The 24,483-nt window shown below is 39.4% G+C and overlaps 1 protein-coding gene across 2 annotated transcripts in view; it reads right to left on the reverse strand.

Annotated features, from left to right (window-relative positions):
- Nucleotides 1–24,483, reverse strand: part of opcml (opioid binding protein/cell adhesion molecule-like) — a 449,122-nt gene that overhangs the window by 201,083 nt on the left and 223,556 nt on the right. For both annotated transcript variants that reach the window (XM_041800529.1, XM_041800528.1), the window contains one exon: nucleotides 24,208–24,443. In XM_041800529.1, the coding sequence (XP_041656463.1) occupies nucleotides 24,208–24,340 (133 nt within the window). In that variant the 5' untranslated portion in view covers nucleotides 24,341–24,443. The remainder of the gene's footprint in view (nucleotides 1–24,207; nucleotides 24,444–24,483) is intronic.

A 24,483-nucleotide genomic window follows, 5' to 3' on the forward strand; every position in this document is an offset into this window, starting at 1 on the left:
CAGGATTCAGGGATGAAGAAAGACACTGGGCTTTGAAATCCTTCTAGTATGTCTTTGTAACTATGAACATTTTGCTCCTGTTTTTATATTCTCTAACAAAAAGCAATAAGTGAACTACAATGGAACTGTCCGAGGTTCTGAATCAACCCAAAGAAAGGCCCAGTACGACTGAGGCTTTACAAACTTTCAAGGTTGCTTTTTCTGGAAACCTTCCACAGCACTAAATATTGCATCCAGTCCTGTTTTTTCTGTTTTCTCTCTTTTTCTTTTCAGACTACTTTTAGTCCGAAGGTTTTTGGTTTGTTTACATAATTGAGCCAACTATGTTTCTTTTGTGTGGCACATTTATTCTAAGTAAATCAGTTTTATGAGACTATTAGGTACTTTAAACTTGCTAATTCAGCTCTGGTGAGTGAATTGCTATAGAGCTTGAGAGAGACTTTTATTCTTTTTTTCATCCACATTTTTAAATGTTTTATTGAACCCGAGTTCCACAAAAGTTGGGACACTGTGAAATGTAAATAAAAACAGAATGCAGTAGTTTGCAAATCTCATAAAGCCATGTTTTATTCAAAATATAACTTATCATACCATATGCAACATATTATTAGAAAAATTAACTTTAGCATTGGTGTTCTTTACCATTCAAGAAACTGCTTTACTCTCTCTGTAAGAAAGAAACTAGTGGAACAACTCATCCTACCAATCATGGACTATGCAGACATTGTATACCAGTTTGCTCTCAACACTAACCCCCCCCCCCCCCCAGTGTCATCTTCAATAAACTCTGTAGGTTCTTACTTGGCTGTCCCTTCACAACTCACCATTGTATCATGTATGACGAGTTAAATTTATCCTCCCCCACATTAAGAAGGCAGTGTCATTGGTTACAATTTATCCACAAATGCATACCTCTCAATTATCTCCTCTATTTTAAACAGCTTTTGGTATCATTCTCCTCCACTTATCAACTGAGACATACTACACAACTATTTTTTTCTGTTCCTCAGGTTTCTAAATCAGTAGCCAAGAAAGCATTCATGTTCAAAGCTCCCTCAGATTGGAACAATCTTCCAGCAAATATTAGGTCTATAGCCTCCTTCCACTCCTTTAAAAATGCCCTGTCCTCTCATCTCAGGATTAATTGTACTTTTTTTTAACAACACTGCCATTCACCTGCTTAACTTTAACCATGCTATGCTCTGCTTGTAAATATTCTTACCTTCAATGTGACTGTTACTGCCCAGAATGCTCACCACAAACTGAATACATGCAGTGAACCACACTAGCTCAAATGTGCCACAAGAAGGATCTCCTGAGCTTGTATGCCTATCATTACTTGATAGTTCTGTTGTGTTGTTGTTGTTGTTGTTGTTGTCGTTGTTTTGATGTATTTTTTAGTAGAAGAAAGTTCAGAAATAAAGATGGGCAGATGTTCAACAACCTGCAGAAAACTGCATCTAAAACATTAAATTTTAAGACTGTAAATATCACCACCACCTGCTCTACTTCTGGGATTTTTGTGCCCAGCTCTTTGTGAATGACCCAGCACTTGGTACTTGGGTCTGTATTCCTTATGAAGACAATTTAATGGATGATGATGGTATTTGGTTGTGTCATCATTGATGTTCATTTAAATTGAAAAAATAAAAAATAAAAATTCTCATACACCATGTGCATCGCCTTTAACATTGCATGGCAGTACCTGCATCCCAATGGACTTGAAGCACTTTGTGACACTTACAAACATTGTTTCCTCTTTTCTACATCTTTGCTTGTGTTGTTCTTGCTCTCGGATGTACATCGGTTTGGATAAAAGTGTCTGCTAAATGACACTGTAACATTGTAACACCATCTACTTTAGTTGCTAATATCATCAGAAGATTCAGGGAATCTGGAGAAATCCCTGTGTTTTTGAGATCGGACAATCATTTCACTGCTTTATTTACTTTTTACACAACGCCAAAAGTTATTTTGGAATAAGGGTTGTGGATTAAATAGACTCTTCTAAGGCCAGAAGGCCATCAAATTTTGTCCCAAACAACCTCATTGCCAAAGTGAGCAGAGTCAGAGACAGCATCTCCAGCTCAAACAGAGCCGTCATGGCAGAGCTTTAAGGTCCGCTCACTCTCTGAACCTGGCCAGAGGAACCAGCTCAATTTGAAGCAGCAGATGAAGGGTGAAGTTTATTCTGACATGGCACAGGAAAACATTTCATTCATTCCAAGTCACTTTCCTGGTGGAGCTCATGAGTCTGTTTATCCTGATCTAATGATGTTGGCACACTGTTACCTGGCTGTGCCTGCCACCTCAGTGCCCAGCTAGAGGGCTTTCTAATAGACATGTGACAAAGTTACCCCAAACAGATCTGCACTACTGAAAAAAAAATGAAAACTTCGATTTAGAATGGAAGCACCTGTTGGGGTGCATAAAGACCTCATAGACCCACAGGGGGCAGTGGAGGACTGTTGAGAGGGTACAGAATAGCTCCACTGCTACAAACCAGGCTAAATCTGCTCCATAGAATGCCATAGTTTAGGGATTCATGTCATGCATATTGAAGAGTCACAGCTGTGTCCATTTCTCATCATTAATTGAACTGTGCACATGACTCCTCATTCTCCTTCTGATTGGTAGCCGTGTGCAGCTATGGTTAAAAAAAGGCTAGCCACCCACTCATCTAATACTGGTATTAATAATTTCGTTCTAGTCAGGAATTTATTGACATTGTGAACTTCTTCAAATGGATCAGCTGTTTTAAAATCAGATCCTGGGTGAAAATAAATAACAACAACTTATATTTTAAGGTGATTTAAAGAAAGGCTACTGATGATAACACTGAAACAGAAAAAACAGTGACGAAGAAGAGAAGCAAAACAGAAGAGCTGCTGTGTGTGAGGGAAGGGGAGGGGTGCAGGGGTGTGTTTGAGGGGGGAAAAGGGGCTAGATCCTCTGGATTATGCTAGTTTAGTCTGAGGAGAAGACCCCAATAAAACAGGTAGCTAATAAAGAGAGATTAATGTTATGATGAAAATAATGATCCTACAGTGATTATATTTAAAAATAAAGGACAGATAGAAATTACTGTATTGTTTGTATTAATTATTAACATAATAATATTTATTTTAGTTATTTTAAGATAATTTTGTACGAGTATTGTTAAGTGAGTATGTTGGGGTGATGGTGGGGGGTCTCATATCAGAATCTGCTTAGGGCCTCACTTTGGCTGGGGGCGGCCCTGGGTTAGATGACACTAGACACTAGGAGGTCTGCAGCACTGAGTAATTTGTGGTATTGATCGCCTCCACGCCAGGTAAATCAGTTAAACTGTGGTCAAAATCTCTATTTTGTAAAGTTGAGGGATTGCACTTACGGCCACTGCAGTGTGGTCAGTTCAGAGCCGTAAAGTACTAACTTTCCTCTGTTCCTATTCATTACCTCCGCCAAGGAGGTTATGTGATCAGCAGGGTTTGTTTGTTTGTTAGTTAGTTTGTGAGCAACATAACTCAAAAAGTTGTGGATGGATTTTCATGAATTTTTCAGGAAATGTCAGAAACTGCATAACGAAGAACTGATACGATTTTGGGAGTGATCCGGATCACTTTCTGGATCCAGGAATTTTTTAAAGGATTCTTCACTATTGGGAGATAGGGCTAATGGCGGAGGTCTGCACTCTCCGAGTGCCTTTCTTGTTTCAGTATGGATTCTAGACACAGTTATATAAATATGACCCCAGGGCATGTGAGCACTAGTGCAGCTTGGACACTCAGTCATTGGCTGGACATCACACCGGAGACATTGTCCAGTTGTATCTGGACCCACTTTTACCATTACAGAAAACACACCCATTTTTGGCACCCACTCCTTTGAATAGTGTCGTATTAATGACCAATCCTTTTGCGAGTATAAGGCTCTGTTCATTAGAAACACACTGCTTGCACTTGTTTGTTTGTTTAATATATATTTTAAACATGTTAAAATCTGTCCTATAAAAACCCCAAATGTTAAGAGTTGAGTGAGTTACTGAGCACAGAATCGGCTTTAAAAGTTTGTTTCACACCACACTCAGTTCAGACTGTCTTTGGAGTGAATGTTGTTGACTGTTTGCTGTAGGCATGCAAAACTGCTTAGCCTTGTTTTATACATAAGCTAAAATATTTAGTTGCTTAAATGCAGATGGCATCACTACCTCATCCTCTCTGGTTCACTTTGGACTTGTACCAAAAGATAAAGTTTTCTTTCCTGTTCTTTTTATTTCTGCCGTTCCCTCACCAGCTCTATGGTTTCAGAGTCAGAGCTTTTCCCTGCTTGCAGAACTTGCTTTCTTGAGACATCTTGTTTTTTTATTTTATCTCCTTTAGAAACACAAGTCAGCCATGCTTTAGTCTGAGGCAAAACAAAAGTTAGAGAAGAACTACAAGTGAAGTCAAAATCTTGGGTGCTCCTCCAGTGTCCTGCTCTTTGTTTCATAAAAAAACATTACAGCCCAAAGGATGAGGGAGGCAGACTACATGTGGTGAACTCACAGAGTACTTTCTGTTCTTCGAGTGTAAATCAGCTGTGGTAAAGAGGAGAACAGATAGTCTGCCTTCTGGTTACAGATGTTTACTTCTGCTGGTGACTTACTGCAACAAGTCCTTTCTAACAATGATTTTAACACAGGCTGAATTCACAGCATCATTTCAAGCTGTCATAGTTATTAACATGGACGTCACAGAGGCCTGCAGCAATGAAACCCTCACCATAACCCCAACCTAATGCTGCACCTGTACGCTTTAATTTCTACTTAAAACCTGCATGATGCCGCATTCTTGACGGCACAGATTTCTCATTCAGATCAGAAACAACCTTTTTTTCTCTTGTTGTTTTTTTTAGTAGAATTTTTTTCTTTAATTTTTTTTTTTTTTTTTCGTGCAAAAACATTACAAGGCAGTAGTGACACAAATTGGTGAACAACAGACTCAAAACATCAAATAAAGATAACGACATGTTACAGTTATATATGGGTGAGGTAGAATATAGTGTTTTTTGGGGAAGTGTTTGATCAGTAGTTTTCTGTTTGTGTGTGTGTAGGTGTGTGTGTTGAATACATAAACTTATGCCATGGTCTTAGTGAATACTCGATTCTGATTGGCTCTGGAAATTCCACTGGTGTCCTTTAACTTCTGATACATGGACATCGTTTGAGCTTCACAAGTAGTTCCGGTTAAAAAATCATTACACTGTTCTAAATTAATGCACAGCAGCCGTTAGCAGTTACTCTGTTAGGAGTAACTATGGCAACCTGAGACAGTCATATTTCCTGAACTGGGGGTACAGCGCTGCCAGCCTAAGGAGCCTGCAGACCACAATCAACCGTCACTTAACTGACAAAAATAAAATGATGGACTCCAGGTTTAGGACTGGTAATGTGAGACGGTCTTATCTTCTATTTCTGACGTCTTGTTTCCAGGCTCACTGTAACTTCGAGAGGTGGGTGTCACAAAAAACTCACTTCCCTCCTGTTCTAACTGCTATAAACTATTGTCAGAAGATTCAAACACCATAAAAAAGAAAAGAAAAGAAGCCATTATTTCTTTGTAGAGCCAAAGGAAACACTTCTGATAAACTGGCATGATAATATCTGATAAATATTGAGGTGCTTACAGACAATCAGCACCTGCAAGGCGTGGACAGCTCCGTTTCACGTCTGTGACCTCATAGTGCAGAAGAGGGAATTATTCGGTTTATTCAATCAGCTGGTCTGCTAAAACTAAGCTTTCTATCAGATTACTGTTCGTGTTAGATGGTTGTTTATTGCCAATGTATTGTAAAAATGCAACAAAATTACGTTTGGCAGTCTCCTCTGTAGCAGCAAACACAGTGGTCCAAGCGGTGGTTAGAAATCTGCAGCCTCACGTCATCCATCCTGCTGGCGAGGGGGAGGGCACCCGGGAGACAGACGCTTGGTAGGGCAGGTTTGTGTGGGGCCGCTCTTAGCCTAGCCTGCAGTCCGGCTTGTTTGCCACGCTTTCGCCTTCGCGCACAACGCCGTCTCTGCCTCCTCCACAGTGGCTGTAGGTGTTGTGCTGCTCCGTCCTCCTCCTCTCAGTCTCTGAGCGCCTTCGGATAATCTCTATCAGGAAAGATGTAAACTCCGTGGGCATGCTGTCAGTTCTGGTTCAGCTTTTTATCATTTAAAGAATATAGCCCGAGTGCGACCATTTCTCTCTTAAGCCAATGCAGAGACATTAATCCATGCTTTTATCACCTGTAGAATAGATTAATGTAATGCTCTCCTCTCTGGTCTCCCCAAAAAGAAGATCTCACATCTCCAGCTACTCCAGAACTGAGCTGCAAGAATGCTGACAAGGACCAGAAAGAGAGATCACATTACACCAATTTTAAGGTCTCTGCATTGGCTACCCATCTCTTTTAGAATAGATTTTAAGGTTCTTTTATTGGTTTTTAAAGGTCTTAATGGTCTTGCCCCTTCTTATTTATCAGATTTGTTTTTACCCTATGAGCCCAGTGGAGCCCTCAGGTTCTCAGGAAGTTCTCTGCTAATAGTACCCAAAATTAGAACAAAAACTTACTACGAGGCATCTTTTTATCACTACGGCCCCCGTCTGTGGAACAGCCTGCCTGAAGACCTGAGGGCTGCACCTGATGTTAATGTTTTTAAAAGCAAACTCAAAACCTACCTTTTTACTCTGACTTTTAAGTAAAATTTTATTTAGGTTTTATTTCATATTTTAATTTTTAGGACTGCCTACTTTTACTTTTTTTTAGGATTTTAGCTGAAACTCCAGTGTTTCCTCATTCTTAACTTTAAGATAGCGTTTCCTTGCTGGCCACGCTCCTGTGTGTAAGGGATCCATAATATATATGACACATCTGCCAAGGTATGGACTACTGAGTGGGGAAGAGGGTGGGGTTACTGGGTGGGGGGCTTGAACTAATGTATTTTTCTTTTAATTGCATGTTGTGTGTAAAGCACTTTGTGCTACATTGCATTGTATGAAAAGTGCTACATAAATAAAGATTGATCTTCTTTTCACCTTTTTTTGGGTTTGTCTGGATGGAAATTTCCCAGTTCCTTCACTCAAAGGTGTCCTGGACTATCCATCTTCTTTGTTTTCCCAGGTTTCAACGTATGTTGTCAACTTAACGTACAGGTTCATTGTCTGATCACAGATGACTCTCGGTCTCACTCGTCTTCATGTCTTTTCATTGATAAATACGTTCAAAAAGTGCACTGAGTGGACTAGTTTTTTGTTCCGTTGTGGCTTCGTATCTATGGCCCGTCTTATTTTCTAGAGTACTGAATAATGTTTACATTACATATAAAGCAACAATTTAGAGAGGCAGAGTCTATAAAGTAAAGATGGGCAGAGGTCCACCAATATGTAGAAAAACTGCATCTAACAATTGTGGAACATTTGCAGAAAAAAAAAAAAAAGTTCCTCAATGTAAAATTGCAAAGACGTTGCATATTTCACCATCTACAGTCAATAAGAGCATCAAAAGATTCAGAGAGTCGGGAGAAATCTCTGTGAGCAACAGACAAGGTCAATATTAGATGCTCATGATCTTGGGCCCTCAGGGGGCATGATTCTATACTAGAAACCACTGCATGTGCTCAGGAACACTTCCAGAATTTATTGTCTGACAACACAGTTGGCCGGGCAATCCACAAATGAGATTTACAGCTGGATCATGGAAAGAAGAAGCCATATGTGATCTACCGTCTTATCTGGGCAAAAGCTCATTTAAAATGGACTAAAGCTAAATGGAAAACTGTTCTGAGGCCAGATGAATCAAACTGTGCTATTTTTTTTTTTTTTTTTTTTGAAAACCACAGGTGCAGTGTCCTGAGGACTAAAGAGAAGAGGAACCATCCAGCTTGTTATCCCGGTACAGCTCAAAAGCCTGCATCTCTGATGGTACAGAGTTACATTAGAGCCTATGGCGTAGGCGACTTCCACATCAGGAAAGGAACTATCAATTCTGGAAAGAAGAGGGAGGTTTAAGAACTGGTCTGCCTGCTTTACAGATCTCTCAGTAATAGAGAACATTTGGAGCATCATGAAATGAAATATCCAGCAAACAAGACCCTACATCAGACAAGAATGGGACAACATTCCTGTCCCAAAACTCCAGCAACTGCCCCCCCCCCCCCCAGATGTTTACAGACTAAAAGAAGAGGGGATGCTACAGTAATTGTGATGAGGAGTTTTTGGAGCAGCAGGCTGTAACTCTCAGCAGGATTTTTGCAGCTGAACAGTTGCAGATTGGTTCCAGTGACAGATAACCATGTTAGTATAATAATGTTTATTTTACCATAATGGAATCATGAATATAGAACTGATACATGGAAGCATCCGGACCACCTACTACGCTGCTGAATGTGTTGAGCGTGTAATTCTCAGATACTGAATAAGGAGGAAACAGCTCGTTGCTTATTAAATAAACATAGGTTGAGATCAGAGTGTAAGTACCACTTGATGTTGAGTCAGAGTCCTTGGCTCTCCCTCTGCCCCCTCTGCTCCTTGGATTACAGACACTATGCATTACAAAGCTCTCTCAGATATTCTTCTCCCTTGTAGGGGGGCTTAGCTGCAGTCGGTCCACTCTGAGTGTGCAGTCACCATGCAGCGGCTGCCCCACATTCCTGCGGGGATCAGCTGACAAGGTCACGGGGCTGATTGATGTTCGCCTCCAGAGTCCGTCTCTGCGTACAGGTTCATCACCAATCTCCATTTCTGAGGTGCTACAGAGGAGAGCGCCTGTGGGGACGACAGGCTCAGCTCAAATCCCCCGCGGACTTTCTGATGCCACAGAGGTGGATGTGCTGCTCGGTATTCATTCATTTCTAAGGCTGGCTGTGACATTAATCTGTGCTGCTTCCCACACAGCTCTTACAAAGTGGAAGGCACCGTATATTAAACCGCTTCTGACTAGGTATTGGCATGGGTGTGATCAGGCTGAAGCAGCATCTCTGCACTGGTGGGCCAAAATCTACGGAGGCCCTGAGTGTCAACTGCAAAAACTGAGAACACAAAGACATTTTTACTAAGTGCACAGACATTTAATGAAAACTACAAAAATAATCCAAAAAACAAAAAAATAGCGGAATGCCCCAACCATACCATTGAAGCCTAAAACCTTTCGCTAAATCCTTCAAAACTATTAAACACAAGATCAATCAAGAGATAAGTCTCAAAATTCCAAAATGCAAAAATGTACAGGAAAAACCTTGAATGTTTGGATTTTTTTTTTATGTTTAAGGATCATGAACTATTTTGCATTATGTTACATGCGTTGTTTGCATTTATTTATTTATTTTTTTAACTTTTTCAAATCCATCTTGCAAATCTCCGATCTGAAACCCTTGTTTGAGGTCTAAATACGCACCTGACTAATCAGTCTTCTTAGGAGACTGCCGCCAGTGTAGCATGTAGCTTAGACGTAGCTATGGTAGTTTAATCAGAACTGGACCACATTTTTTTTATTAAATCATCCTCATCTAATTCAACTACTGCGACACTTGGTTTGTAGGCTTCGACTATTCTACATTCCAGCGTCTGCAGCCAGTCCAAACTGTGACTGCTCTCCTCCTAACAGGCACGGATAAGAGGGACCACACCCCCGAGTGTTACTTTCTCTACACTGGCTTCCTGTTTGCTACAGGACTGAATTTTAGACTCATGTGAACTGCAGTCGGAGCATTCAGGACTGCCAACCAGCTCAAAACAAGGCTGGAAATCTCAGGTGATCAAACTTTTGCTTAAGCTGTCCTGAAACTGTGGAACAGCCTACCCTTACAATGAATGTGAAATGTAACCATGCAATGAATCAATGGTACAATCTATCTGGCATGTCACATTACTACCCGCAATAAAATAAAAAAATAAAAATACAATAAAATAAAATAAAATAATAAAATAGAATAAAATAGAATGAAATGAAATAATATTAAATTAAACAATATTAAATAATATTAAATTAAATTAAATAAATCAAATAATATTAAATTGAATAATATTAAATTAAATTACATTAAATTAAATTAATCAAACATTTCAAGAAAAAAAAAAAACAAGTGAAATGTTAAATCTGAAAAAAAAAAAAAAAAAAAAAGGTACTCTGGGTACTCCAACTTCCTCTCACCACCAAAGACCTGCTCGTTAGATTACCTGGTGACTCTAAATTGGTCGTAGGCATTTAGAATACCTGGTTGTTTGTCATTCTATATGTCAGCCCTGTGTTTGACTCGGGACCAGTCTCACCCAATGACAGCTGGGATAGGCTGCAGCCCCCTGTGACCCAGTGTTAATTTCATTGACTAAAACTATGACTAAAACTATTTGTCGACAGCCTTTTTTTTCCATGACAAAATCTAGACTAAGATCTGTGATGACTAAAACTGACAAAACCTAAGTTTAGCTTTTGTCAAAATGACTAAAACTAGACTAAAATGTAATCTATTTTTAGTCGGACATACAAAATTCTTGGTATTTCTCCACTGTGGGTAAATCTGTCAAAATGCAATTCATCTGCATCCATTCTGCCTCTCAGCTGTAGAAAGCAGGGACCCCAGGTTTAGCAGGGTGCAGAGAACACACTACCATGATTTGCTTCCAGATTTAGGCAAGAAAATAAATGCTTGGATTAAAAGTAAAGACTTTTATGTGAGGACTTTTTATTGACTAAAACTAGACTAAAACTAAAAAGGGTAGAAATGACTAAAATGGGACAAAAACTAAAATGCATTTCATTTAAGGACTAAAACGCAAACTAAAATTAAAAATAGTTGCCAAATTTGAGGAAATCCATACATACATCTATCATGAATATTAATAACAATTTGTTGGAAAGCCGTACATTTGTCTCACTCATGACTCAAGTTGGTCATGACTTAAATCACAGGGGTCAAACTCAAGGCCTGGGGGCCAAACCCGGCCCGTGGATCAGTTAAATCAGGACCGCATTATTTATGTTATAACTGGCCCATCATCCTTGATGATTGAAAATATCCTCGTTTAGTCATAAAGTCTGAAAAGTAAGAAAAAATAATTGGATAAGAAGTCAGGAATGCAGGAAAAAATAATTTGTGTTTTAATCTCATATTTTCAGTTTTGCATCTCACAATTAGGACTCAAATTGAGGATTCTGACTTTTTATATCATAATTTGAGTATTTTAACTCATAATTTTGACTTCTCATGTAGTATTTTGAGCTTTACTATTCATAATTTGACCCTTTAAACCAAATATTTTGTATTTTATCTCATATTTTCGACTCCAAACTTTGACTTCATAATCCTTTAGTTTGACCTTTTAGACTCACAATTTAAAATTTGAATCATATTTGGACTTTTAATTTCATGATTACGAATTGAATTTATATTTTGAATATTTAAAGTTTTGATTTAGACTTTTTTTCTAATATATAATAATAATGATAATATATAATAATCTATATTTGCCTTTAATATTTAATATATTTGCCCTTAAAAGACATTATTTTTCAATTTCAATGTCATGTTTTGACCTTTTTGAACAAACAAATTATTTTTTCTCAGATTGTGAGCCTTTAAACTTATCTTTTAAACTTTTTAAAATGTCAAAATTGTTTGTAAGTGCTAAGTTTTTGTTATATTTTATTACTGGTGAAATGCAGTTTACAGTTTCTAGTTAAAAAGGCGACCCTGTTAGGCCCTCAGGTTAGACCTGAATCTAAAATCCGGCCCCTACTGGGATTGAGTTTGACACCCCTGACTTAAGTCATCCATGATTAAAACCGACTCCAAATTGAAAAATGAACATTTTTTGTTGAATGCATAAGCATCGGATTAAAAAAAAAAAAGTGTATTTTTGTGTAAACTTGGTAAAAAAATCAAACATGCCATAAAATATAAAACAGTGCTATGCAAAAAAGCTGAGAACTATTTATTATATTACATATTTTTGCATTTAAATAACTTTTTTTGGTGTCAAATTTTAAATCAGATTTTGTAGCTCAGATTGTTTTATTTGAACATTATTAGTTATAGTTGATTTTTCCAGATTTTTTTTCGATAATCCTCCCTTTTCTGTGTACACATTAATCTAATTTTAAGTCACATAAAGTGTTTTGCTGTTGACCTTCAGTGCCAGCATGAAGGGAATGCTGGGCAGTGCTGCTTCCCTGCACAAACACCCTCCACCAGAATAAACAGGAGGATTGTCTGAATAAACATCAGCGAGTCTGCTCCACTTCTACCACAGTATCATTCTGAATTTCACCCACAGAGACAAACCACAGAGATACACAGCACACACAAAGCAGTATGCTACCCTGCATCTCTCCCTTCACCCGTTTCCCCTCTCCACCTTGACGGAAAAACAAGTTTATAACAAGAATCCAGTAACAAAGTCTTCACTTGCATTGTAAAAAAAGCCACTCTTACATTTCTAAAAATGAAAGCCTTCATGTTTCTCCTGCCTGAGGACACTCAATCTCAGGCTGCATCTGAAAGAGACGAATTATCCCAAACATGAGAGAGTGGAGGAATAGATTCTACTGCTGGCTTTTCCATTTTTATTAGCCAAACCTAACTTCATCTCCTCGGGCTTTACTCCAGCTTTTATTAATGTCATACATGAGATGACTATCATATATTTCTATGAAGTGCCCTCCTGTCCATGCTGATGCTTCCTGCTCCAGTGATGCACAGCTCTCTCTGTTGTTCAGTTTGTCACTGATTAAATGATTATCCGTCAATCTGTGTTAGACTGACTCTCAATCAAACATATTAATTGACACCTTTGCAGACGAGATGAGGTGTAAACTGTCAGAGCCAAGCCCATGAATCAAAGAGCTCCCCTCCCTCTCCGCTGTTATCAGATGACAAATAACGACACCTCGCTGTGGCGTTGCTGACAGCGATGGTGTCAGCTCACTCCGCCTGCTGAGGAAGCAGCCGGTTCAAACTGGTGACACCAGCACTATCAGAAGGAACTCTGGGAAAATCAGAGTATCATTGTTGGAAAAGTTTCTGGTTGATCGAGCTTTAAGGCTTACAAGAACACCAAATTATCAGTTTCTATCATGCAGCTCTGATTCCTAAAAAGTTGGGACGATAAAATGTAAATAAAAATTAAATGCAATGATATTTTTTATTTCATTAACCCATATTTTATCCAAAATATAACAGAAACATTATATCAGATGTTGAAACTGAGAAAATTTGACCATTTCTAGAAACATATAAGATTGTTTGAAAATGATGGCAGCAACACATGTCAAAAAAGTAGGGACAGGGCCATGTTGACCATGGTAAGGCATCCCCTCTTCTTTTAACAACAGTCTATAAATGTCTGGGGAAGGTGGACAACCAGTTGCTGGAGTCTTGGGAGAGGAATGTTGTCCCATTCTTGTCTGATGTAAGATTCTAGCTTCTCTACAGTCCTGGGTCTTTTATACTGGATTTTTCCTTTTATGTTGCTCAAAATGTTTGCTGTTGGTTAAAGGTCTGGACTGCAGGCAGGCCAGTTCAGCTTGGATTTCAAATTTCCATCCATCCATCCATCCATCCATCCATCCATCCATCCATTTTCTTTTGCTTGTCTGTGTCTGGGTCGCAGTGGCAGCAGCCTAAGCAAGTAAATCCAGTCATCCCTCTCCCTAGTGACATTTTCCAGCTCTTCTTGGGGGATTCAGAGTCATTCCCAGGCAAGATGAGATATACAATTTCTTCAGGGGGTCTTGGGTCTCCTCCCAGTCTGGTGCAACAAGGGAGGCATCCAGGAGGCATCCTAATCAGGCGCCTGAACCACCTCAACTGGCTCCTGTTGACACAAAGGAGCAGCAGCTCCATGGATGTTGAAGCTCCGCCCCATCTCTAAGGCTGAGCCCAGACAACCTCCTGAGAAATCACATTTCAACTGCTTGAACTTGCAAATAAATATTGGCTGGTAAATTGAGTGCTTTACCATTTGGCTCAGCTCCCTCTTCACCACCACAGTCCAATACAGCCCCTGCAAAACTGTCCACGCTACACAAATACGCTTATCAATCTCATGGTCTATTCAACCCTCACTCATGAAAAAGACCCCCGGATACTTGAACTCCTTCACTTGAGGCAGAGACTCACTCCTCACATAGAGGGTGTGTCCTGTCCAAGTCTTCTCCATAGCCTTCACAAACTCCTCCCACAGCCATGTTTCCTTCCACCGTCACTGAAGCTGCAGCCCTCCTAATGCCTGAAAGGCCTCCTTTTGCAGCCTGAGGGATTCCTTCACTGCTGGTGTCCACCATTGGGTTCAAGGACAGGAACCAATGGTCTTCAGGCCACAGCTTCTAGCAGATGCTTCCACATCTGCAACCTTCTCTGGGATGACCACAGAACAGTTTTCAATTTGGCCTCAGTCTGTTTTAAATGAGCTTTGGCCCAGAGAAGATGCCAGTGTTTCTGGATCCTGTTTACATATGGCTTCTTCTTTGCATCATACAGCTTTCACTTGCACTTGAGGATGCCAAACAATTATTTCTGGAAGTGTTCCTGGTCCCATGCAGTGATTTCCAGTATAGAATTATGCCTGTTTTTAATGCATTGCACCTAAGGGCCCAATTACCCCAAGCATCCAATATTGGCCTTCAGCCTCGTCCCTTGCTCACAGAGATTTCAGCTGTGGCAGGTAGAGCAGTGACTCCCAGTAGCAACTTTGGAGAGCTAAATTTACCAATGACACATCCTATGCTTTCTACCACCTGGACTTGACGGTAAGGGCCAGTATTTGTGAACACTTTTACAGTGGTAGATGCTTACTACAGTGGGGCTTTTTGCACATAAAGTGGTCAGTTTTTAACAAAATTGATGCAAAGTCATCGATTTATGCCCACTTTATATTAGACCACAAGCTTTGTTGGTCAATATCAATTTTCCCCAGGGTGGATGAGAAGAAATAGTTTATTTACATTTCAAAGGGTTGCATGTCTACACAGCAAAACCTGAAGTGTTGAAATCTCAGTGTGAAACATGTCAGAGTTAATTTTAAGCCTCTAAGTTTTAATTTAATTCCATTCTGAGTGAAATGGTCTTCAGTGTTGGGGTTAGTTGACAGTGTTGATGCTCTCAGTGTTAGTTCAGCTCAGTCAGAGTCAGTTGATCCAACCACTACACACTGCCACTTCAAATCTGGGTTGCAAAGTTTTCCCATCATGCATTGTGTGTTTGGATGTATTTTAGGGGTTGTTAGATGTATTTATGTGTATTTACAAGTGTTTAGATGTTGCCTGTTGTACATTTATCACTTCTGGGATTCATTCACTCATGCTTTTGGTGGATTATTGTTGTTTTGATGTGAGACACATCTGCACCATGAATGACATTGTCCATTGAGCTATAGATGTCCCACATGCAGTCAGGCCTAATCTTTAATACAGATAATACGTCAACTCATGTAGATTAGATTTTCAATATAAATGGTGTCCCAACTTTTTTGGAATTGCGGTTGTACATCCAAGTAAACATCGAAGCCACATTTACCATTAAAAAGATGCAAAAATGAAGTCCTGCTGGAGATGAAATGAAAATAAAAAAGGTCTGGGGCCAGTGGTTTGTCACAAAGATATGACCTAGAAAGCTGCACTCAATTCTGTAAAATCACATTTTATTTGAATAAGGCTTTTTTAAGTGCATGCAAAGTGAACAGAAGCTTTTGTATTAAATCTATTTGAATTTTTTTTAAAGAAGAAGAAGAAAAATTATCTTGCCAAACTTAAATGACCTGGATTCGTCTGACAAATATGAGCCAGAACACAAGATGGTACCAGTTAGAATATTTTTAAAAGGTTATAAATTTGGAGAAATTGACTAAATAAGGCTCATCGTTGTTTACTTGATTCCCTGAGGACAGTGATCCAAACACAGGTGTTTTTAGGGATGAATATCAAGGGGCCTGTTGGCTCAGATTGATTATATCGCACCAGTAAAACAGAAGGTCTGGATTCGACTGCAGTCTTGGACTCTTTCTTATTTATAGCATCACACTCAAGGAACCTGGTAATCCCAGGTCCTGCTTCTTCAAACACCGTCAAGAAAAAAATAAATACATGACAGGAGAAAATAGCTGATAAATGTTATTAGACACTCCTCTGTCTCTTTAAATTACTGTGATTGCAACATTAAACAGACATGTCCTAATTCCAGTAAATACTGTAGTAATCTGACAAAAATACAACTACCTTGACCTATCATAGTAGCGCTAACACTGACTAACAGCTGATAGCGATCCTTATAATTTTATTAAGTAATGTAAACTCCCTGTTAGCTAATTAGCACTCACCTAGACTTTAGACATGAAGAATTTCCTACCTTTCCCTTCCCAAACAGCAGTATTAATGGCCCAAACATACTGTAGATGAATAAACCTCTTACCGTGCTGTAAGGAGGAGCATTCTCCTCTACTGTAGAAACACTGGTATGTAAACATCACTGAAGTGAAGTTCTGGTGTGAGTTTTAACTGAGTGAGACAGTGTCTCTAGTGCTTTATAAAAGGTCCAACATGACAAACTAACAGTTCTAATTGATATCCCTTTATTCTGCAGTCCACAGGTAATGTTCTAACTGTGACCTGCAGACAAATATTGGCTTTAAGCTAACTCTGGTACAATATGTTAAAATGACAACATTTATATTTATCAATGTGCATGGCCCCTTTACAAATAAGATAAATACATTCATTGCTTGGTGCTGCAGTGCTATGTTTTGCTCAGTAGTAACTGCCAATGTTTGAGCTTGTTTTGCCCTCCAGGCCTCCGCACTGGTCACATGACCTTCTGTTTCTTTGAAGCCACACTCTGTGTTTATGTGTTTATTATTAGATTAAAAAAAGGAAAGGAAACGAATTTTAAAGAAAGCAGGTCTGTATCCAAACAGGAAGTCAAACAAATAAACACAGTTGGAAAAAAAAAAAAATGACACAAAAACATTTTAAATGCAAAATAGTGGAATTTCTAAATGTGACACAAAGTGTATATGCATTGCAACAATGAGAATGTATGCCCTGTACCCTCCCTTTAAATTTCACATACTCCGCCTGCATGGCAGTCTGCTCCCTTTCTAGTCAATCTTTGCAGATCCACTCCAATCCATTCCTGATGTATGCTAGAAGCACAACTCTGTGCTGCTCCCCTTGAGATGCACGGCAAGTTCTTCTCCAGCAAAGCACATCTACAGTATCTATGGTGAGCTGATCGACCCAGACAGGAAAGAAAGCATCTGGTCTTTTTTTTATTTTTTTATTTTTTAAAGTACAACACAATGCACCATGCATGGACTCCTGACTGTAAATCTGTAGCACAAGCTACAGGTTATCTATCGGTCAGAGAGTCACAGAGGTAACGAGACACCATGGATGAGAAAAGTTCATTTTAAAGGAGAAAAACTGCAGAGTTTTATTCCACACCACACATACAGTATTCTAGAAAACAGAAGATTTAAACTTCAACACAGTCATGGTGGACGAAAAACAAACCATGGAACAAAATATCAAAATGAAAAACAAATCAACCTCAGAAAGACAAAGTCATCTTTGCCATTGGTTTCAATGATTATCCAGTGTGGACCATCAGGCATGGTCCTTAATGCCAGGAGCACATGTCCCAGATGTATGTTGCTTTGAATAAAAGCATCTGCTGAATGACATTCTAACACCATAACAGAATTAACCATGCACTACGTCCTGACTGAGGCCTCAGATCCTTTGTGTATGAACCAAGCGATCAGGTTAAAGTGTTTTTATAGGTCACCATGTAACTAATAGGGCTGCACTATTGAGTGCTGCTGCAGGTTGCAGGTGTGTCGGGATGTTGTGTTCTAATGTGCAAAGGCAGGTAAACCTGTGCACGCATCACTGAATTCTTGAAGCATGCACAAGAGAAAGAGTGCAGCTGAAAGGAAAGGAGAGGAACAGCTGTGTGGTTTCCCTTGGTTTGCACAGTTGGCCTACCTGTCTGTCTGTCCTTCTCCATGCAGCCTAATCAGAAACAGCTGATCTTTAAGTCACAGATTCTGTGGGATCTTTTTCAGACTCTTTTATAGTCAGTGCAGTTAATTTCCTGATATTTGGATCCTGACTTAACTTGTAAATATGTGGCAGGAAGTGGCCTCCGTTGTACCACACACTGTTTCTCTCACATGCCCACTTATTGTTGGAGCACTGTTAGAGCAGTGTCATCCCTCCTTTTGTGTGACTACACAGACCACCAGCACCAGTGTTTTGGTGGTGTATCAAAGCCTGCTGTCGCCCGCTCCATGTGGCTCCTTTTAGTTTGGAGTGTGATCTTGCAGCAGCCAGATGGCTAGAGTTAATCAAGGTCGGTAAAAAGGACAGATAAAATCCAGGAGAAAGTATAATTGGAGACTTACTAACTTGTCAGCAGTGTGCTCGTCTTCGGTTTGATTAATTCCGTGGCCTGATGCTTCTCTGCATCAATTAGGACTTAATGAGATATCATTATGAATCATATAGACCAGAGATTACCATGTGAATAAAATAAATGCTAATTATGAAGAAAACAGGAAAGATTTTTTACCATTAAAGATAACGCAATCTTTTCCAGGTCTCAAATGACCTAGATCAGTACAAAGATCTTCAGATCTGTGTAAATGTGTAGATAATTATGTACAGGTCTAAGAGCTGAAACACAAACACATCATTCATTTAACTGATGTAACTGCTAATTGGCTGTCTGATTCTGTGTCACTTTGGCAACACTTCTGAGGTGAAAGATACACAAATGTGTAATGAAATCCACAAACATCCGTAGCGAGTGTTACATTTCCCTGAGCTCAGACTTTCAGGCTCACTATGGCTCAAATTTCCAATCCAGCTTCACACACTAAAAACAGCTGGGTCATTATTTCTACCCAGTGGCTGGGTTATGAATGTTTAACCCATTATTGGGTTATTATGGGTTATTTCTATGGCATTTGAGTTATTTTTGTGCAACCCATGTGCTGAGTCAAAATCCATCAACCCAACATACATCGGTTGACTCAGCACCTGGGTTGTTTGTGCTTTGAATGTCATGATGTCATCGCGTCATTCTGTCGACTTCTCCTGCCATCCACCACGGAAGCACCAAGTGCAATACAATAATCAACACTGGGAAAACCCGACTGGTCGCCCTCTTGGAGAGCAGAGTCAATAATTAAAGGTTTGTGCACACTGGATATCCAATTCACATTGTCTGTTTTGCGTTACCTTTTAAAATAGTATTGTGGAGATTCAGGAAGCAGTCGCCTGAAGCAGGGGCTTCTGGGTATTACTTTGTGCCAGGGAATTCACTCTTCTGATGTTCTTTAATGTTCATGTTTCATTGCAGGTTGTAATTGTGCATGTTTTGTTTGTTGGTTCATGTTTTTTGGGGGAGGGTGTTCTTTTAAAGTGTCACACCATGAGTGAGGGGGTTAATGGTGTAGACTACCCTGTCAGTATGCATCTGTGTCCGTGTTGAACAATAAATGATAGCTGCTCATGCTCACTGCACAAGAGCTTGTCAGACTCATTCAGCTTGTCTATGAGCCATTCCTAAACCACAGTTTGCCACAGTATCACTGCATTTTCATTATCATGGAAGTACACACGAATACAGTTTATCGGTTTGGTGAATTAATTAATGAAAGTAGTGGGTTGAATATATAACTAATATGTGTGGTTGAATTTACCCAAATTTTGAGTTAATTTGACCCAGCATTTGGGTGGAATATTTAACTCATTTGTCGGGTTAAAATGGGCCAACCCATCTTGATGGGTCAAATTAACTAATGCTGGGCTGGTGCTATAGTGACCCAGCAGTTGAGTTAAAAACAACCCAAGTTAGGTTATTTTTGACCCATCATTTTTTAGTGTGCACTCATCACTTGTTTCAAATTGAGTCATCTCAGTCTACCCTAGAGTAAATCCATCAGCTAGGCTAGTATCACTGGTCCCTTCTTAACATGCATAATTTTTGAAACGAAGGATAGGAGGTCATATTTACTGAAATCAAAGCTATTTCAGTCAAAAACATCTATGTGTTGTCAATGAAATTATAAAATGATAAAAATAACAAGAAGATTTTATCTCCAATATCTCATGTGCTTCATGTCATACCAGACGTTCCTAATCAGGGATATAACTCAGGTCAGAATGTGAAAACAATGATCAACTTTGATAAGTTTCATGCTAAGCCGGTGTGTATGACACAAGTTCACACTTAGCAGCATCAGTCAGGTAAAGAAAGATAGAAAGGAGCCCAAAGGATCATTAGAGGGCTGTCTGAGCAAAATAAACAGGTAAGCACACGTTTTATTGTTATTTTATACTCTGCTGCTGCGAAGTCGATACTATCATTCTTAAGATTGATACATTTGATGATTATTTAAATATTTCTGGCGTGTAATGAATGTAAGGTTCAGTGTATGAGTCTGCATTTGTGTTGTAAAAGATCAGATTGTTGATGTTTGAGCTGAAAATGTTATGTGCGTTAATGTGGCGCTGTCCAAGGTGCTGACGTGTCACTCAGAGAGAAGGTGAAAGGCTGTAAACAGCTGATTCTACTCTCATGGATATTTGGAGTGATTATCGTGATTGCTCCGGTTTGTCCTTCTGACTGTATTGTTGATGAAGTCTGTGACCCAGTGATCATGGATGCTGTTGTTTATCACACCTGTATGTGACGTAGACAGACAGACAGCAGCATAGAGGGAGGAGATGAAGTGGAGGTTTCATCTGTAGGTGAACAGTAGGCTACTACAATATCCTGTATTAACTCTGTCTGACAGCAGGTGTGAGGGGTGTGTTTTGATGAATAAAGAAGTAATGATGATTATATCAGTATCATTAAGGATGAAAATAAATTATCACTGGCTGATAATAGCACTTATAGATACAATATGTGCATAGTTGTTTCTATTGTAGTTCTAAATCCATAAATGCATCAAAACAAAAAAAATATGATTAAAATGCAAAGTAAGCATAAAATAACTACTAAGTGGAAAGTTATCAGTGAGATCAAACATATCAATAGATGGCTACATACCTTTGCTCCATCAGTTATGTAGATAGACAAAGACTTAGGCTAACTGACTGTGTCACCTTCATGGGAAGGTTCAAATGTGTTTTGCAGCTCTTCAAAGAATTTCTGGAAGGGGGTTCAAGCAAAAACAGCTCTTTCAACCAAAAAGGTTCCTGACCCCTGGTATAAGGTATCAAAGATACAGACATTAAGAAGATGCTTGTATATATGAAATATCACTGCAATCAATCAGAGGCATAAAAGTGGCAGCAGCAGTTTTCTTCTTTTCTTTCTTTGCAGCAAGAGGAAAAAAAGACTTAATACTGAAAATAAAAACCCAGCTTCACTTTTAACTTCCTAACAAGTTGTTCAGTCTGCTGCCTATAGATGATGACTCACCAGTCAAGAAACCAAGGCATTTATAAGAAGACACAGACTCAGTCACATCACCCTGAGACACAGACGCAGAAGGCAGGATCAGTAGCTTTTTCTTTAGTTAGTAAAGATCACAAATTAGGTTTTGTCAAGATTCAAAATTTCAAGTCACCCAGAATGTCCTGTAGAGTGAAACAGGGCTTTTTAATAAGACAGAGAGACTGAGACTGCGTAGGAGTGGAGCACTGAATGACATCAGGAAACAAATGAAGATGTTGCATAGATTATTTACCAAATAATACTCAAATGTTTCCTTTGCATGATTTGAAAACACCAAGGGAGAAAAACCAGTTGGTAAGGTGATGATAGCATCTTAGGTCATTGAATTAGGCAGGGTACAAATGAACGAGACAAATAGGAAAACAGCGGCTCCAAGTCTGGAAATCGTTCATTCAGTGGAACTGGCACCAGTCAAGGTTTATTTGTTAAATGGTGTATCAGCGTTTTATTTCAAAGCATGTGTCAAATAAGGGAGAAAATGTGTTAAAGAGTCACTGCTAGCCTTGTTGCTAGTAAGCAGGCTGTTCAAAAGAAAAGCAGTGCAAATTAGCAACAAGCTAAGAGGCTAGCAGTGCTAAACCTGGTCATATTTTGTCTTAATAGAAGGATCATGTCAACCTAGTCTTACATAGGTGATTTGGAGACAATGACAGTGTTTACATGGACTCAAGAATCTTGGTTTGTTTGTGCATGTTTACCTTTTTAGAAACTGGGATATTCCAGTATAATGGTTTTGATAAACTCAGTTTTGCTACTTGGAGAACTTCAAAAAGAGCAGGACACTGTTCCATGTATACACTGTATAATGTTTTCTGACAGCTGCAGACTACCTGTGCAGGTGTATCGTTACTGTTTTTTAACTTTCAGATACTTTGAGATGTGTGGATGTGTGGCAGAGAGATGAACAGTTTAATTTCTCAGCCTCTAATAAACGGAATAATTTACTGTGGAGAACAAACACTCACACTATCTGTAGGCTTTAGATGGATAGCCAGCACTCAGTAAGCATCCTGCTAAGTCTTTCAACTGAAATGTGGAAATAAGAATTTTTCCAGCACACTTTTCAAAATAAAAGCTTAAGGTTTTCAAGGCCCACTTAGAATTACCCACATTTTCACATTATGCTTATAGTTTTAAGTTGTTACCAGGATAGTTTTTTAGTGAATTAGATCACCTGCAGGATTGCTTACCCTCCAGTTTTGGATTTTTGCATGTCTTAAAACCCCTCTGTTTTCAGCCGTGCAGCCAAGAACAGGCTGTTTCTGTGGCTTTAAATGTTAATGAGCTTTCTCACTCCGCCCCTGACCACACCCCTCTCAGGAGCCGAGGGGAGGATCAGGCATGGAGGGCGGTACTTTCTTCCAACAACAACAAGTTGTTCTTTCACAAATGTTTGTAGAAACAGTCTGCATGCCTAGGTGCTCGATTTGATACACCTGTGGCCATGGAAGTGATTGGAACACCTGATGTCAATGATTTGGATGGGTGAGTGAATACTTTTGGCAATATAGTGAACGTTCCCTCTAGCTCTCTTCTCGAGTCTCTGCTAAACTCTTATAGTGATTAATAATAACAATAATAATCCCCTCATATTCATATGAATTTAAAACACATCTTAGATCTCCGTTTCACTCACTGCCCTCCTCTATGTCACTTTTCAGCTGCTGTTGTTTCACCTTTACTTGAGTGAAGCAGTTGTTCTTCATGTAAATAGGATCATTTTATAAAAGCCATTAGCTTATGTACAGGTATGGCTAGCAACCTGAACAATTAAGAATAACAGAATGTCTTTTTTGTTTGCGTATGTGTATTAATTTGCAGAACATTCACAAAATTCACAGCTGAAGTTTAACAGCCCCCTGCACAGATATGGTGCAGTGATTAGAAATCAGAATACTAGTATTGATTATGTCTTCAAGTGTCCTGATACAACTGGGATACTCAAGTCCATTACAACACACTAACTGGGAGAGAGGAGCTGTGAAAGAGCTGACAATGCTAGTCTCTTAGCTTGTTGAACATAGTTCATTCATATGATGAAATCTACATGAATGTGTGTGCATATTTGTGATCCATGATTCCAAAGATCTGCTTACAGATCCGTGTTTGCCTTCACTGATCCATTTACCATTTCACTAGTAGTTTTGCAGCCATAATAGCTCCATACATATTTTCCTGATGCACTCTTTTCTCTTTGTGATTCTGCACGATGTATCTCCTAAAACTGCTCCATCCAAGTTTTAATTATGTGCCAATAGAGTTGAGCTACACCAGCCGAACTCGAATGCAGACTCAGACTATTGGTGTTAATCATTAGCAGGAACTCGCCATGGAGGAAATAGATTTTCATCATGAGAGATAACAGAAAGTCTGAGTGCTTAAAGTTGATTTAGGAGGACTCTGCAATGAAACTGAGCCGGGACATTTTTCAATGCACTGTCCCCTAAATCAATATCTATCAGCAAACTTAAATTAAATCGAGATTGAATCCCGGTTCCATCAGCCGCTCATTGCTGGCTGAGCTCCACACACCATCCAAAAAACAGAGGAGGGAAGCTTTCTTATTTGACTTTCCTAAAGACTCCAGTGATCCAATCCCACAAAGAAAACTCCAGTTTACCATCGGCACCGATGGAAACCTGAACAAACAACACTGCTCCAGCTCTGATCTCGGCCGGCACGCCTGGTTATCTGACAGGCCTGGATTCCACCGCTGACAGACGGGGCCGTGGAGGTCTTACCTTGAACGATGAGGTGCACTTTTGTGGATTTTGGTTTTTTGTTTGTGAGGATGGAGCAGACGTACGGCCCTTCATCGTGGACGTCAACATTTTGGATCTTGATGCTGTACTCTGTGATCGCTGTGTTCTCCATCAGGATGACGCGGGGGTCCAGAGACCACTTCTCACTTCCTGCGAATAGGATGGTGGTGCGGTTGAGCCATGCCACTCGAGATACTTTGCTGTCAACATTACATCTGGAAGGAAGAGACACAGAAATACAAAAAACTTTAGAGA

Source organism: Cheilinus undulatus, linkage group 12, assembly GCF_018320785.1.
Source record: "Cheilinus undulatus linkage group 12, ASM1832078v1, whole genome shotgun sequence".
NCBI lineage: Eukaryota > Metazoa > Chordata > Actinopteri > Labriformes > Labridae > Cheilinus > Cheilinus undulatus.